The sequence below is a fragment of the Megachile rotundata genome, chromosome 9, assembly GCF_050947335.1.
Source record: "Megachile rotundata isolate GNS110a chromosome 9, iyMegRotu1, whole genome shotgun sequence".
Classification (NCBI taxonomy): Eukaryota; Metazoa; Arthropoda; class Insecta; order Hymenoptera; family Megachilidae; genus Megachile; species Megachile rotundata.
In genome coordinates, this window is record NC_134991.1 from 8,066,587 (window position 1) to 8,084,518 (window position 17,932).

At 36.6% G+C, this 17,932-nt stretch overlaps 1 protein-coding gene across 4 annotated transcripts in view; it reads left to right on the plus strand.

Moving 5' to 3' along the window:
* The window catches only part of LOC143265178 (uncharacterized), a 430,584-nt gene that overhangs the window by 216,856 nt on the left and 195,796 nt on the right, over window positions 1-17,932 (plus strand). For 2 of the 4 annotated variants that reach the window (XM_076535679.1, XM_076535678.1), the window contains exon 1: window positions 1,151-1,264. The exons of the other annotated variants lie outside the window; for them this stretch is intronic. In XM_076535679.1, the coding sequence (XP_076391794.1) occupies window positions 1,173-1,264 (92 nt within the window). In that variant the 5' untranslated portion in view covers window positions 1,151-1,172. Of the gene's footprint in view, window positions 1-1,150; window positions 1,265-17,932 lie in introns of those variants that run through there. 4 annotated transcript variants of the gene reach the window in all.

Below are 17,932 nucleotides of genomic sequence, written 5' to 3' on the forward strand. Positions count from 1 at the left end.
CGCAAACTCGATCGGAGAGTTATTGAATCCGTCCGGTTGCGTTTAAATCGATCCTGAGTCATTTTTTTCTCTACATTCTCCTTTACCTACACTGTCTGCCTTCTTTCCTGTTCTCTGCTCGTTTCCGCTCGATTTGCTCCTTTTCATTTTGCTACTTCGTCTCTTTTTTTCCCTTTCTTCGGGTAATGCTAGTTATGAATGATCCGTTTTTGCGCTATCTCCTGTGATTATTTGCGTGTTTCGCAAAGTACGTGGATCTCACTCGATGGGTTTATAGCTTCTTTTCCATACTCTATGTTGATTGTCTGAGATGCAAGGTTGGTGGATGTTGGTGGTGGTTTGGCAGATGATGTTGGGTTGGTAGTATATAATGTTGGTGGTTGGAAATTCTGATGTTAAAGGATTGCAAATTCTAGGTATTTCAGGGTTTGGAAATTTTGATATTTTAGAATTTGGAAATTTTTTAATTTTGACCTCTGAGAAGGTTAGAAATTGGGAACTTGAGAATTTTGGGATTTGGAAGTTTGAAGATTTAGTTATTTAGCAAGGTAAGAATTTGGGGGTTCGGTTATTTGACAAGTTGAGAATTTAAGGATTTAGTTAGTTGATACGTTCAGAATTGTAAGATTTGGATATTTGATTACTTGGGAATTGAGGTACTTAATTTCACTTAATAAACACGATTATTTCGTAACTTGGTAGTTTAAGTACTTGGTTATTTCATAAACTAGAAATTTTAAGATTTGATTATTTCATAACTTGACAGTTTAGAAAGATGTTGAATTTGACAATTTAATAATACAACCTTAGCAACATAGAAATCACACAGGAATAGGTGCACAAATATAGGTATAAGTCTAGAAATAAATATAGAAATATAGGAAGTTACACCTTCTATAATAATCTAAATTTCTATCTCCCGCAATATATGACCATGAATTTTATCTACCTTCCTCATGTGCCTTTCTCTATTTCCAAATAAACGCATGATAGTTGAAACTGGACGATCTAGCCCACATTCCGTAAACGGTTACATCATACACGTAGGCGTTTCATTACTCAATTAACGGCCCACGCGTACGCTATAGCGAATCGTATAGCACACCGTGATGTCGTCGTTCGTACTGATCAGGCAAATCGAACACGAGTGTCGAACATGGTACTTCGTAAATATGGACGATCCTGTCCAGAGATCGGGTGTGCACGGCCGGCAATCGACGAGCTACACGTGCATCAGATTGTGTACAGTCAACGACAAATATAGGTAAAGAACATGTGTCAAGTTGGTTCAGAATTTAGGGATTTGAAGATTCGGAGATGTCGAAATTGGAGAATTTTGGGATTTAGGGACGTGAAATTTGGTTGATTTAATAATTTGGAGAATTCGGTGTTTTGGCAAAGATTGGAACTTGCGTATTTGGATACGTGGATGTTTGAGAATTTAGCAGTTTTGGAATTTAGGTATTGGGAAATCTTGCTATTTGGGGACATAATTTATTTGTGGGCGTAATGATTTGGGGATATAGAAATTTGGAGACCTTGGAATTTGCGGACCTAGAGGTTTACAGACTTATGGATACGGAATGAAGAGAAAATTGGGGGTTCAGGGATATGGAGGTTTGGGAATTTGGGAGAGTAGCAATTTAGAAACGTAGAAATTTGGAGGAATAGCAATTTAGGAACATAGGAATTTAGGAATATAGGAATTTAGGAACATAGGAATTTGGGAATATAAGAATTAAGGAACATAGGAATGTGAGGAAACATGGGATTTGGGGATTGACATATATGGGATTATAAGAATTTGGTCATTCTAGAATTTGGGAATTTAGAAATACAGGAATATAAAGATTTGGTGTCGTAGGATTTGGAGACATTAAAATACTAGACTAAGGGGATTTGGCGATTTAGAAATTTAGGAACTTAGAAATCTGAAATGTAGAAAATTAGAGAACTAAAAACTTGAAAACTTTGAAACTATGATAACTCGGTACTTGAAACTTGAAACTTGAAACCTGACACTTGAACTTGAAACTTGAAACCTGACACTTGATACTTGAAATTTGACACTTGACACTGATAGTTGACACTTGAAACTTGATACTTGATACTTGAAACTTGAAACCTGACACTTGACCCTTGACCCTTGAACCTTGAAACCTGAGACTTGAAACTTGAAACCTGACACTTGATACTTGAAATTTGACACTTGACACTGATAGTTGACACTTGAAACTTGATACTTGATACTTGAAACTTGAAACTTGAAACTTGAAACTTGAAATTTAGAACTTGAAACTCAAAAACTTGAAAAACCCTAAAATAAAATATTTAGAAAATTCTCAACTTTCCATACGAGTCATGCGAAGGAATCCGCTGCACCCGAGTGTACGCGTCGATGCTCGGATGACGAGTTGGTAAAAGACCCGAGGCTCCTCCCGATCGTAAAGGGGACGATTTCTTGTTGCTGCAGCTCTTATTGTTCGCTGCCATTACGAGCACATCGATCTCGGCGATGATCTAGATTCTACGAGGTTCTTTCATCGACAGCGATCTGCATTCCGATACAACAGATTTTTGACAAGAGAGACATTATCGTGGTTCAAACGTAGCCGTGGGCGTCTGATTATGGCTACACCGATATCTTGCAACGTTCATACAGGAAAAATTCGACGAGTTTGCGTTGCCTGATGTTGCCTCGATGATACGGACTTTATATATGTTCTTGTTTAAGAACTTCTATTCCGTTTGCGTGCACACTTTGTTGTACGTTGATAATCTATGGTGGTCGAGCTAATCTCTGTGAAAGTTCGCTTGAAATGGGGTTAAAGACTGTTTCATGTGGGAAACAAAATTACTTTCTGAACGAGTTCGTGTGGCTCATTTTGAAACTGATCTGCGAGAAACTGCTATGTTGAACAATGGACTTCGGATTGATTGAACGAGATGTTACAAATTAATTGTCATGCAATTTTTTATTTTTTTTTCTGGGAAATCAACTTTATTCTTTATTAATCTATGTGCTACAGAGACAAGGAGTTAATAGTTTTACTTCTTATAAATATAACTTATAGTTAAAAATTTGCTGTGTCAAGAATGAACTTCCTTAATCGATCTCGAACGATCTCATCGATCATCGTTTGATTTGAATCATTTCTTACATGTGTTAAACGTTCAGCTCTCTATCCACGATTTTGCGATTTCTAGTTAATTAACGCGTTCGAGGGAACACTTTTTCCCGTAAGCGTCTGTTTAATTTCCCCAAGTGAAACCAGTTCCCTGTCACGAGCCGCGCTGCGACTTCATTCGAGACGATTACTCTGCAAAATAGACACCGACCTCGTTACCCGACTCGTTAACTCGCCTCATGTAAATCACGATTATTATTTACAGGTGGACGTCTATCCGCCGCGACCGATTTTATTTCGGACAGGTGTATCATTAAACGAAACGCATCCTTGCATGTCTGTCTCGCGGAATGCCTCGATTTCAACGTGACACCGGTGATTAAATGTAATGAAGGCTGGTGATATTAAACGCGATCCGGCTTTGAATTGCTATCGAACGTGTTGCAAACTGGTTTCGAACTGGCGGCAGAATTGGAGGAGCGTTTAAGAGCATTCTAGATATCGTCTACGCGAGCTGGCCATGAAAATACAGTCCCACGTAAAATATTTTACAGTCGCGTTCGGATTTCTCGGCTTGATGTGAAATTCTCGTAACACCTTTTGATGGCTTCGTTGAAAATTTATTGGCTTTTCGAAATGTCCGATCAGTGCTTTCCTGCTTTCTGTTATGGTACAGACAACTGTTTTATGCTTTTCAGAAAACGTCTCAAGTATTTAAATCAATATCTTATACCATTGAGGTGTAGAATCTTCTTAACTGATTTTTTGATGGTCTCAAATAAAAATTTTATTAACGTACTGATGTACAAAATGATATACAGAGATCAATAGGATTTTAGATGAATTTGAATATTAAGAACTTTATGTTGCTTACAAAAATTGTATACAAAAAGGAAAATTTAAAATGAAACTTGCAAATTTGTCGTAGAAAGTTTGAGATTTTAGAAACGTCTTTTAACATCACAATTTTTAACATCATAATTTTGAATATGATTTCATAATGAAAAGAATCGTCTTTATCTAAAGAATTTCTATCCTTATGATCGATCGTGACGAGGAAATTTCCATAAGTGAATATATGATTACTTCGTGTGAAATTACGTGACGTCATAATTGACCTGCATGATCCAAGAATATACCCGATAATTTTCCATGATAATCGAGCCACCGAGAAGACCGTTAACCCTGAAGTTGTGTCGCCCGTCCTCTGCAACTTAACGCGGTCATGACTCTCCTCCAGCGTGAAAGTCATTCCGTGAATTTGCTCGTCGGATCTCTTCCGTTCGTGACGATAAACGAGAATGGTCTGCAATCTCTCGACGTGACCACTTCCGCCGGTTCGAACCGTTAATTGTCGTTTGGTGGCTACCGCGGATACACGGGGATAACTCGCTGTCCCATCACCCGTGGAGTTTACGGGGAGAAATGATTACTGCGCCTTGCGTGATAAATTAGTTTTCATTTGCAAACTTATGTATTAAATTATTTAGTATTGTTATTAAATTTACGAAATGGCAGATTGGCAAATTTGCAAAATATGGCGGAAATTTTTACATTTGTGAAAATGCAGGATTTCTGAATCTTGAAGTTTTGAAAGTTATAGGTTGTATAACAGATTGTTGTGTTTATAAATTTAGAGACATTGAATTCTAGGCTTTATTAGTTTGCAGAGTTTGAATTTTTTAATTTACACATTTTTATAGGGAGAAATTTGTCAATTTTTATATTTTTACACTCTGAATTCTCAAATTGCCACGCCCTGACTTCTAAAATTCATAAAATTCCACATCTGGAATTCTCAAGGTTGTACATTGACAAATTTGCAAATTGAAAAATAGCCAAATTCTCAAATTTACAAAGCAACACTTCAAATTCTCAAATTTTCTAATATCCACCCCCCAAATTGTAAACTTACCCAACTTCCACTTTCCAAATTCTCAAATTTACAAGGCAACAGTTTCCATAACATCAAACTTCCACATGTCGACCCTACAAATCCTCAGGTTTCCAAATATCCACCTTCCAAATTCTAAAATTTCTTAATTTTCACATTTGAAATTTTTTAATTTATAAATAGTCTTATCCCAAATACCCAAATATCTAAATTAAAATATTTCCAAATACAAAAATTCCTAAATTCTCAAATTTACAAGACAACAGTTTCCATAACCTCAAACTTTCACATATCCACCCTACAAATCCTCAAGTTTCCAAATATCTACCTTCAAAATTCTAAAATTTCTTAATTTTCACATTTGAAATTTTTTAATTTATAAATAGCCTTATCCCAAATACCCAAATATCTAAATTAAAATATTTTCAAATACAAAAATTCCTAAATTCTCAAATTTACAAGGCAACAGTTTCCATAACATCAAACTTCCACATATCTACCCTAAAAATCCTCAAGTTTCCAAATATCCACCTTGCAAATTCTCAAATTTTCCAATTTTCCGCAAATAATTATTTCCCTCCGCAAATAAAAAAGTTCCACACCCAAACCCTGAAATTGTTTCAATTCCCAGTAAAGCAGCCACCATCCATTTTCCCATTGCGCTAAGAAAACCAAATGATTTGCAATTTCCGTATGTGACCACTTCCACCTATCTGAACGGTTAATTGTCGCTCGGTGGCTGACGCGGGATAACTCGCTGTCCCATCAAGGATGGACAGTAATTTACGGCTAGAAACGATTACCACGAGTCGCGTGAAAGGTAAATTAGACTGGCTGACCTAAGGGAAACGAAGCGAAACGTCTTGATTACGGGCGATCTTAGCCGTGGTACGCTCCTCTAGGAAGCCCTGGTGTTTTTCGACAAAAAATCTCAGCCGCGGGCTGTTTCCGTTCATTCGTGCATCCGCGTGTGACGTAATTTGCGATTGGTTCTTCGGCTTCTTGCGTGGCTGTGTTTTTAAACACAGTTAGGTCGAGAGTTTAACGCGCGCGAAGGAGTGGATAAAATGGCGGTCGCGGTTAATGCAGGGGATCAGAATTAATACGTTAGTGGAATTAATCCGCTAATTATTATGCGGTCGCTGAAGTAAGGTAATGAACGTAAGGAGATAATTCTGTACTCGAGAAGTAGACCAATCAACGTTCATTTTCACTATTTTTCGAAGAAGACGGAATAGTTTGAACACTTGCGCGTTTCTTGTGTGGAAACCGATTAAGTGGAGAGAACAAATGGTCTGTAGTTTCACTTCCAGCTATGAAATTAAATGGTGAAGAAAAAGAGAATTTGTACCTGGGATATTAATTTGATAGGCGACGATGAAATAATAAAAATGTCTGATGCACGAGTGTTTTTAGTATTGCAAACTACCCTACTCGTTTGCAATAATGAAAGAAGCAGAACATTATAGAACAGCAATATGAATGATACAAAATTTTTAACTGTTCTTTACAAGCTTTGCTATTTTCTTTGTGAAAAATACAGGACAATGATTTGATTTATTTATCAGCTGATATTCTAACATAATTATAGATATAAGTTTGTCTTATTTATCCACAGTTGAAGTCTTCGTTTCATACTATACATATACATAAACATACTTACTGAAAATATTCTATACTCAATACACTACATAAAAATCAATATGATATAAAAATGAATTTCAGTTTAATCTAAACTTTTCATTATCACATACTCAATGTTTAAATGGACAAATAAATCATAAAATAATATAGTCAATCAATATGTGAAATTCAGTTATAACTGAAGAATTGTTTCGTATATATTTAACGAACGTTTTAGGAGATGTACTCAAAGATGTGACTGTATTTCACTGTTTTGTAATGAAGAAGCTTCATTCCATTCTCGCAAACACGATCATCCATTCAAACAAATAGATCGTTTGTTCTCCCATCGTGCTTGCCTCTAAGCCAAGAATCTCCATGGTACCCTTGCTAACGAGCACACTGGTAAACGAAACGCCCTGCTACCATTTCTCATCCTTTCTTTCCTTCATTTCTCTAGCTCTAGTAACTACACCTTAATATCTAAATCCAATATGGCCGATGGAGCTGGAGGTTTTATTCAGTTCGTATCTCGTTTCATCGAACAGGTTCTGACAGAGGAGACGAAGGACTTTGGGATTTTTGCTCGATAAAATGTACAAATTTTGAAATTCTGGAATTTTGGGATTTTCGGATGATGGGATTTTGGAATTTTGGAAATTTTGGATTTTGCGATTTTAGCATCGTGGGACTTGGAATTTTCGAACTTTGGAGTTTTGGAATTTTGGGATCGTGGGATTTGAAATTTTGGAACTTTGGGGTTGTGGAGTTTTGGAGTTTTGGAATTCTAGAATTTTGGAATTTTCGGATCGTGGGATTTGGAATTTTGGAATTTTAGGATCGTGGGATTTGGAATTTTGGAATTTTAGGATCGTGGGATTTGGAATTTTGGGGTTTTGGGGTTTTGGAGTTTTGGAGTTTTGGTGTTTTGGAGTTTTGGAATTCTGGAATTTTGGAATTTTAGGATCGTGGGAATTTGAAATTTTGGAACTTTGGAGTTGTAGAGTTTTGGAGTTTTGGAATACTGGAATTTTGGAATTTTCGGATCGTGGGATATAGAATTTTGGAACTTTGGGGTTTTGGAGTTTTGGAGTTTTGGAGTTTTGGAATTTTGGAGTTTTGGAATTCTGGAATTTTAGGATCGTGGGATTTGAAATTTTGGAACTTTGGGGTTGTAGAGTTTTGGAGTTTTGGAATACTGGAATTTTGGAATTTTCGGATCGTGGGATATAGAATTTTGGAACTTTGGGGTTTTGGAGTTTTGGAATTTTCGGATCGTAGGATTTTTGAATCTTGGAGTTTTGCAATTTTGGAATTTTGAGAAATTGGAAGAATTATGAAACTTTCTGAAATTGCTCTTTTCATACTTTATGACTCTAAAATCTTTCATTCTACAATTTTAGAAAGAAACTTTAATACTCCACAAAGTAAATCAAAGGAATGAATAACTTTCTAAAAAACATATCCAAAACATCTTGAAACTCATATACGTTAAAAACAAACAAAAAATATTGAAACTCATATCCCCAAGCTAATTATAACCGCAGCTACCGTAAACCCAAACAGACTAATAAATCAGCAAAAACCAGGGCCATAAAATAATCAAAATAAAAACAAAACGACACGAAGGACAAAGGAACATGCATGGTTCGCTAGCCACACGTTGAGTAACCGTCGACGATTATGTCGGCTCGACAACAAAAGGAAGATCGTAAATAGGTAATAGCTGTGTACCCAGAGCAGAATAGCGGCAAGAAGACAGTGACATGCCTAATGTCGTTGTCCATGTTCATCAGACATAATGCTCGGAAAGAGGTTAGCTTGCGGTTGTGCGTCTATCTTGAACACCTAACAGCTTTCGTCATCACGCGAAGTTACATTTCTGTCCAACATTTTTCAACTTTTGTTTCTCTGATGGTTACGGAAATATGACCGTGTTGAATCTGCGGGATGCTTGAACGTTTTGTGGTAAATAGGTGTCACTTAAGGGATCTTAGGTTTTTGCACGTTGCTTTCGAGAAGTTTTTGTGGCGAGGTTATTGAGGATATTGAAATCAAGCTTTAAAGATTTTGAACTCTTCTAATATATTAATTTTGACTTTTTAAGATACAATATTGAAGTACACTTTATGATTGAAGACTATTGGATGACAGTAAAATGGCGGTGAATTTGTGACTCAACTTTTGGATCAAAACTGTGATAAAATGTGACTCAACTTTTCAAAAATATGCTGCAATATCTATGTTAAAAATATGATAGTACTTCAAATTTAAACATCATGTATAGAAAATTAATATATTAATTTTGATCTTTAGCAATAAAATACAATATTGAAGAGCACTTTGTGATTGAAGACTATTGAATGCCAATAAAATGGCGGTGAATTTATGACTCAACTTTCTGGTCAAAACTGTGTTAAAATATGTATTAAAATATCTACGTTAAAAATATCCATGTTTAAATTTAAAAATTATATGTATAGAAAATTTGTAAGAAATCGTCCTCAATATTTATGAAAATTTCCATTTGTCCTTGCAGAGTTAGAATACAAATTAATTCACAAAACTGACAAGCTTCATTATACAAAATTCCTTCAAGTCAGTTTTAAACAAAATATAGTAAAAATGTATAAATGTACTAAATGGGTTATATAAATCTTCTGAACTAAAGTTTGACGTAACGATGAAGACAAAAAACCAAGACGTGAAAGTGCAACTGACCATCCCATATATTTTCACGACTCCTCCACGTACAGACAAGAATACCAAAATTTACAATGCCATGAATTCAAAGAAACAAGATACATGTTGGAATACCGAAAAGCTTCTGACCAATACTCGACCAAAGTTAATGCGTTTCCGATGTACATCCGTTTTCTAATCGACACGCGGAACTTCCATTTGGCCGAGATTCTGGTGAAACTGATCACTGTGTTCCTACCAGCAAAATCTTCTCGCCAAAGAGCTACTCTCCCTGGAGCCGTGTAACTTACGGTAACGGTATCGATTTTGAGGGCAGACTTACGTGCAACTTTAAATGAATTGGAATTTGAAAAATACATTGATACATTTCTAATTTTTTGAACTTCTGATTTGGAGATTTTCAAATTAGCTAACTTGTAAATTTTTTAATTTTAGTGTTAAAAAAATTGTTTATTGATTGCCAAATTTCGAAGTTGAAATTAGTAAAAATTTTTTTTTTATGTTCCTAATTTTCTAGATTTTTAAATTTTCAAATTTTTGTATACACGAATTCTTAAATTTCCAAATTTTCACAAACCAAGTTTACAAATTTTTGAATTAGTAAGGTAATAAAATTTCTAAATGTGTAAATTATTAAATTTCCAAACTAGTATATCGTCAAAGTCTCCAATTTTTAAAATTTCGCAATTCAGTTCTTAAATTTTTTATATCTCAAGTTTTCAAATTTCTAAATCATCAAATTCTCCAGTTCTCAAATTTTCACGCCCCAAATTCACATATTAAACTTCCACGCCACAAATTCTCAAAATTCCAAATTTTTATATCATAAATACTTAAATTTCCTAATGTTCACACCCCTAATTCACAAGTTTCCAAATTTTCACACTCCCAATTCATAAATGTTCAAATTTCCACATACCATCCCCTACTTCACAAATTCTCAAATTCTTACATTCTAAACTTTTGAATTCTCAAATTTCCATGCCCAAATGTTCCCAATTTCTTCATCCTCTTTCCAATTTTCCCAAATTATTCTTGAATATGTTTAACTTTCTAAAATACCACTATCAAACATTCCAAAACCTCACACTCTTTACAGAAAAACCTATAAACTTGAAATCCCCATCAAGAACCAACAACACATCTGTTTCCATAATCAACAAATAACGTCCCCCATAAATACCCCCCTATAACATTTCCCATGCACACCACTATACTTAAAAATCACCTTACATATGATTATCCTTAATTTTATCAAACTCTCATTCAATTACCGATAACACAAAACTGCACAACTAATCAAGGGTGACGTCGCCGCATAAGTTCAACGATAACAAAATGAAGGCGGGGAGGAAAGATCAAACGAAGGCGGAACTAGCACGTTACCCAGGTGTATCGCGAAACGAGCTGGCAAGAAGAATAGAAAACACGGTATTCCACTTATTCGAGGTGTTATCGGCCGCACTTTCCTCCGAGAAATAATAAAGATAAGAGAAACCAACCCGCGAATTTTTTGTCACATTCGGTAAACACGAAGATTCCTGGGGAAAAAGGGAGGGTTAAGGGAAGGAAGATAGGAGGAAGAGATGCACGTACCTCGATGCACCCATGACACGATGGTCCCGTGGTTATGGTGGTGGTTAGCGAAGCAGAAGGGAAGAAAAATAAGGAACACGATATTCCACTTGGCAGCGAGATTCGTGGCGCGGCGAGTTAAGAAATTGGAATCGATTTAGTGGATCTCGGGGGCTGATCGGTGCCGCGGTTGCAGACCGATTTGCCGCTAATTGAGATTAATGCAACCTTCCTGGATCCTCAAGGTAAACTGAAAGTTTCGCGTGGACGGAATAATTACGGAGATAGAAATCGGATACAACGAGCCACGTTGTAGTCGCTGTGTACAGTGGAGTGGAATGTGGGATTCGATTGCCTTTGCGTGAGAACGGGACAGTCATCATTTATTAACCATTTTGGGGACTACATATTTATACTCCAATTTTATCATTTAAACATTTTTTAACTCCCAAAGTACATTTATAAATTTCACCATTCATAATATTTGTAATTTAGGGATTTTTAAGGTTATGAATTTTGGGAGTTTTGATCTTTAGAATTTTTCAGATTTGGAACTTTGGGAATTTTGAGAGGTTTGATCAAATACCCAAACTAAAATTTCTAAATTGTTCCGTCAATTCGTAAATTTGCATTATAAATTGTATACATTAGAAAGTTGAATTGTACACCATTTTCTCTACCCTATGGTTTTTGCTAGTAACTCTCCGAGACGAGACGAGTAACTGATAACCGCCTTGAACTCGTATTTGCCCACTGTGTATCTGCCTACTTGCATTTTCAACGGAGTCTCTGCTGGAATCTCGTATCCTTCTTCTGATCCCTTCACGAAGGAACAGTCGCCTTTTGTTGTCCACGAACCATCCTCCCTTGATGCTATTTTCGTCTTTCTCCTCTGGTCGAGGCCGGTGCAGGTCATCTAGACATCAGGACTTTTGATAGACTGCTTTAAAAAGGACACCATTGCGAGATTAGCAAAGGGTACTTGGCTGCTGTATGAATCACGATAATCTCTTTTCAGATAAGTGGATGCTCGTCTTCGATTGATTTGCTGATTATGGACTTGGAACATGAAACCGCATTTTTAGCTTCAAAGCGGTTTCAGCGTTTACGGCTATCTTATATGCATCGTCGAGGATTAACGTTGTAAACGGATGTTAATAAATGGTTTTCGTATAAGTCGTTCGTTCTTGTCGACTTTATTGTGGAATTTATTAAATGTACGTGATGTGAAAGTAAAGGATCTTTTCATTTTTATAACTGATATTTGCGTTTTAAGACTTGTGAGTCTTGTATTACAGAAATTTTTGCAGAACGTTCAAGCTTTGAATTAACATGTTTTCAAATTTGTCTTCAAGTCTCCAAATATGTTCAGGCGGTAATTACAGCGAAAAATATAGCATTAATTCTGAATCGTATAGGAGGTTCATTTAACAATTTGTCACACCATAATGTCAAATTGCCAGTGCATGTCTGATAGAAAAATAAGCAATTCTACATGATCTGTCTTCCTGATCTATCTTTTTATTTTAGTGAAGGTGAAAATTTTCACTTAACAACGAATAAGTCAAGCAAAACTTGGTATATTCCTAATTTCACCAACAGGACCAACAGGAATGTACAATGCTCGCCTACGGCCATATAACGAGACTCCATCAAATATCAAACTTACCAGTTATCAGCCCAGTATATTCTCCCTTCAGGATATCCGTTAAAACACGTTATTGGGCGCTGAATTTCTGCGTCTTCGATCAGCATAAGATGACTATGCCATAGATGTTTGCGCACGTGCGACCAACAAAATGAACATAAATCATGTGATCCGTGGATCTCGCAGATTACACGTTTTATTTCTACCCAGATATATCGTAAACACATAAACATCCAGTATCCAAAGACATTTCATACCAACAATTCCGTCATTTTCTCGGTCGCCCAAGGTGACGGTTGAATTCCTCTCGAGTTAGATTTGGTTAGGTCAATCGTGACTGAAAACCGTGCCTCATGGTGCGCTCGTTTTTAAAGCTAGCGTGTCTTTCTCGCGGGGCAAAAACTCGCTAAGTCGAGGCGATTACTATTAATCACAGCGATTAAACTATTTTCCCGCGGTGCACCGGGGCGGACGCGTTGCTCGCAGCTGGGAAGCTGCCAGAAGAAGGAGGAGCTCGGTTAAAGGCTGACCGGAGAATCGTGACCTAAGGCTGGCTTTCCTAGCCTGGCTGCGATTACCGATTAAATCGCGGACGCGCTGGATCTCCTTCGTTCGTGTGCAAACATACGAGAAACCGGCGAGGGGTCGTGGCGGGTGTAGCTACACGATGTTGCCGGCGCAACGGTAAATTCTTTGGGAACGACTGCTCATGTTCAGTCAAGACCGACTGGTTATTTATGAGCAGGATAACGCCGGGTCACGGATCATCAGTGACCGTTTTCGACTGGTGAGAATGGCGGATTGATAGTACTTCGTTCGACCAACATCCCTCTAGGATGCAATGTAGGCCTCCTATAACTATGGAGAGACGCTGACTTTAAAATCTCTAAATTCATGAATTTTTGTATTTTATAATGTCCGCTTCATACATTCAATTTGTTGGAATCATTCATATATTGGAATTTTCATGTATTTAATTTTCGGGGTGATTTTTCGAGTGTTCAAGAGGATAACAATGCGTAGTGATATGTGATGGTTTAACGCGTAGCAATATGACCGCATAGTAATTGCATACGTGGCGATTTAACGCGTAGCTGCATCAACGTATGGTATTTTAATGCTCAGTGATTTAATGCGTAGTTATGTCAACGTATGGTAATCTAATGCGTGGTGATTCAACTAGTAGTTATATCAATGCATGGCGATGTAACGTGTGGTAATTTAACGCGCAGCTAACTCAACGCGTGGTAATCTAATGCGTGATAATGTAACGCGTGGTAATCTAATGCGTGATGATTTAACGCGTAGCAATATCAACGCGTAATAATTTAATGCGTGGTGATTTATCGGATAGTTAAATCAACGCGTCGTGATTTAATGCACGGTCGTCGCTACACCCACTCATGGCAATATACCGCGTGTAGCACATGTGACTATACATGCACACGTGTGTGACGTATAGAAAGTGCTGCATACCTACACTGCGACTAAATTATCATACAATGATCTAATAATTAGCAACTAAATCAACATTCAGTGACCTAATTAGGTTTGTCATAATTATTACAAATTGTACCCCTAACTGATCAGCCAAAAAGATACAAAAAATTCTTTCTAGGCAATATAACGTCTGTTGCATACATCAATTCCACTCAGTTAATTAAAGCGAACTCCGAGTGCACAAGTTGAAATACCTGAAATTCCTGCAGCAGTCGATTTCATGAAGAATGTTACAGTGATCGGTATTTGAACGTTCATTAAAGTATTGTAGGCGCGTGTCGTTCGTTAACGAAGCTGATCTGACAGTCGAAGTTCTGCGAGCGGATTTGAATATCGCATGTGGGAGTGCGGTAATACGGAACTGGGTAAATTGTTCGCGTGTCTGGAGTTTATTACGGGAATCGACCTATTGGTTGTCTTGATTAATTCGCAATGCATTGAATCGATCGGGAGATCTTGTTTTATGGAGATTGGTTCGCTAGAGAAAAACGTTTCGTCGTGTATTATAACGAGATCGACGGTTTAAACTTGTTGATTTCCCTTTTTGCAAATTGCCTCGATTTTATATTTAGGAAACGATAATCGTATTCTGTACGATATGATTAATCTCGTTTTCAATTACTTCTGCATTTTTGCTCGAATTATTTAAGAAGAGTTTATTTAGATTAAATAGGAAAATGGTTACTGCTCGTTTTAATTAACCAGTACCTGTAATTTTCTGTCATTTCACAAAATGTCTCATTTATTTCAACTAATATTTGTAAACTTTTCTATACTTGTTTATACAAAAGTGTCTTAATTAAACAGTATCTGTAATTTTCTATTATTTCACAAAATGTCTCATTTATTTCAACAAATGTTTTTAAACTGTTCTACCTGTTTATAGAAAGGTATCTTAGCTTGTTTATAAAAAGTACATCATTGGAATATACTCTAGAAACTTTTTATCATATTAAACCACATGTGCATCAAATTTCCTTACAGGTTTTATTCGCTTGTGGAATAAGGACTTTGTTCAAATTTTCCAAGTTTGGTTGCAATATCGCGTTACTATTTACACCGCAACGTCACCAATCGCGATCGCCGGTTTCACGCGCGTACCGATCACCGAGGCATTAGTAGATAATACGTGTTCCATCACTGATAAGAATCTTAAAAGCTAGCCAAGAGAGAGACTCGTAAATGTAAGCAGCTTACGAGACGATGTTATCGCGACCGGATATCAAAAGCGGAGGAAATGCGACCGCTTTCCAAACAAACTTGTTCCGTCTTTACCCGGGGGACTATCTCGAACAACTTATTCTCCTAATCGCGTGCAACGTCGTATTAACGAGCCTGAAACCGATTACATGCTGTCCTCGGTTTCCGCCGCGGATTACGCGGCAATTAATCATCGTTGAAGAAACAGCTGCGAAAAATAACGATTTATATTCATTAGCAACAGAAACGCAACAGGCGATGTGTGGTAATACTGATCATTCTAAAAAGAATTGCAAATTTGAATAATCTATATTTACTTTATGGTATCATTGTACAGGGTGGTTCAGTTGATACGTACTTTATTTTATATAACTTAAGAGTATACTTTTGTGATTAATATTATTTTATGAAGTGGTGCGAGGGTCATTTAGAGGTTCATATTCTGGCTGGTTTAGACACATGTGTGTGAAATGATTGGCTGTTCATATCAGTGATGTTTAATATTTTTATTGTCACCTTTGTTGAATATTACAAACTTATTAATTTCAAAATTTTCAATTGGAAATTTGGAGGCCTAAAAATATCAAATTTTCCACATTTCTAATCTGGAAGTTTGTAAACCTTGAATTTTCAGTCTGAAACTTCAGAAATTCTCAAGCATAAATTTCCAAATTTTCCACCCAGAAATTTAGCAATCGAGGAACATACAAATTTTCAAACCTAAAAATTCGTAAATTCTGCAAAAAAATTTATAAATCGAAAAGTGTGGAAATTTTCAAATTTTCATCCTCAGAATCCTTCGTCCAATAATTCCTAAATCGACGCATCAAATTTCTAAAAATCGAAAACGATTTCGAAAGTAGCTTTGTCGCGCATTTTCCATTTCATCAGCAACGAACTGAAAGAGTTCTCACGCCAATAATCGGTTTAACAGCGAAGCGTGAACCAGCGAGAATCCGAATCGTTTTCCAACGAGCGAACCTCCTCTTTTTTGCCATCTGAAACAGCGTTAAGGCGAAACTGGCATTCACCGCGATCGCATTCTTGGATTTCTTCGAAGAAAAGGAGCGGCACACACGAGCGAAGAAACATCTATGCGAGTCGCATTTTACGCGAATCCATGAACTCTGAGATATCTGCAAACCTAATTCGTTTACGCACAAATCCGTGCACCCTGTGTGATTCTCTTTTTCGTTCGCAATTGTGCTGGTCACGTTCCACTACTCGTACGAATCCAAACGTTCTTGCACGGATTTTCTTCTTTCCATCGTAATTGGTGATTGATGGTCTTCGATGGAGGATTTCAATCGTGAAAGTGGATCATCGCTTAAATCGTATAGTTGATCATCGCTTCAATCTGCAATTTTTCGGTTACTTTTTCTGTATTTTTAATTTAATCAATAGTAGTATTCTGTAGGGTTTATATTTTTGTGGAATTCATATAGAGGGCAAAAAATAAAATTTTGAGTGTTGTTAACATGTTAAATATTTTGTTAGCAAATTCTTTATTAATCGTCAGATTCTTTTTGTGCGAATTCATCAGGTCGTACATTTTGGGGAAATAAGCACTCATGTAATTTTATGTGTGTTACTCTTGACATATATGTATATACAAAAATAAGTAAAATATTTTAGGATGACGAATAATAACAAATATTATGGACAGGGCAAAGTTATTAGACTATCTTGCCTGTTTTATTAGTTTCAACCCTTATTTGGTTAAGGTGAGTTCCTTGCCATAGATAATTTTTATTAATGTTTAGTTATAATAATGATATAATGTTTATTTATACATATAACATAATAGATAATTTGTCAAATAATACTACAAATAAATAGAGTGCCCTACATAAATTTGTTTCAAAAAATAAATTATATTTATCCTACATCAAAAATACATATTACAATTATTTCAATTACGTATCTGTGTTAAATGTTAATCCATTCAGATTGAGATAAAAATCGCAGAAAATCAATCTGTACTTCAAGATCCCCCAGTAATTTAATCTCAGATGCCCGCTAAAAAAGCCGCGGGAACGCAATAAAATCATTAATCAGCGTTCACACGATACCCTTGATTACGTTTCAGGAAGCGTGCACGTTATATCGCGTACGTCGAAATATGCGATGGTTTCGTGTCCGTGATAGTTTTTAATCAGCGTATCTCTGAACAGTTATTCCAAGTTTGCAGGAAATTGCGGTTCTATACCCCGCTATGAGTCACAACCTCGTCGATGCTTCTTCGTTTCAGAAACGCGAGGATAATCTCGAACATCAAACATTGTGTTCGTTAATTATACCGTGCGTGATTATCGTCTCGCACGAAGCCACTTTAAAACCGTTCTCTTTTTCGTCGTGTACCTGTCGATCGTTTCCTTTTCGATCGCCGTGGAAATTTCGCGAATTAAATGATCAGTTACTTAATCACTCCTCCCCTCGCAACTTTTTACACGGATTCCGTCGATCGAGGTACGAATTAAACACACCTTCCTGTTCGTGATCGGCTCACACCCGATAAGATCGGCACACCGCAATCTTCCAAGCAAAAAAATGTGATGAGTGACGGGTGGAATCACGGAGCAGCGGGTGGTCTATCGGCCGTTATAATCTTTAGATATTCAAGCTGAAATATTCTTATCGGCACGAATGCACGTGCATCGG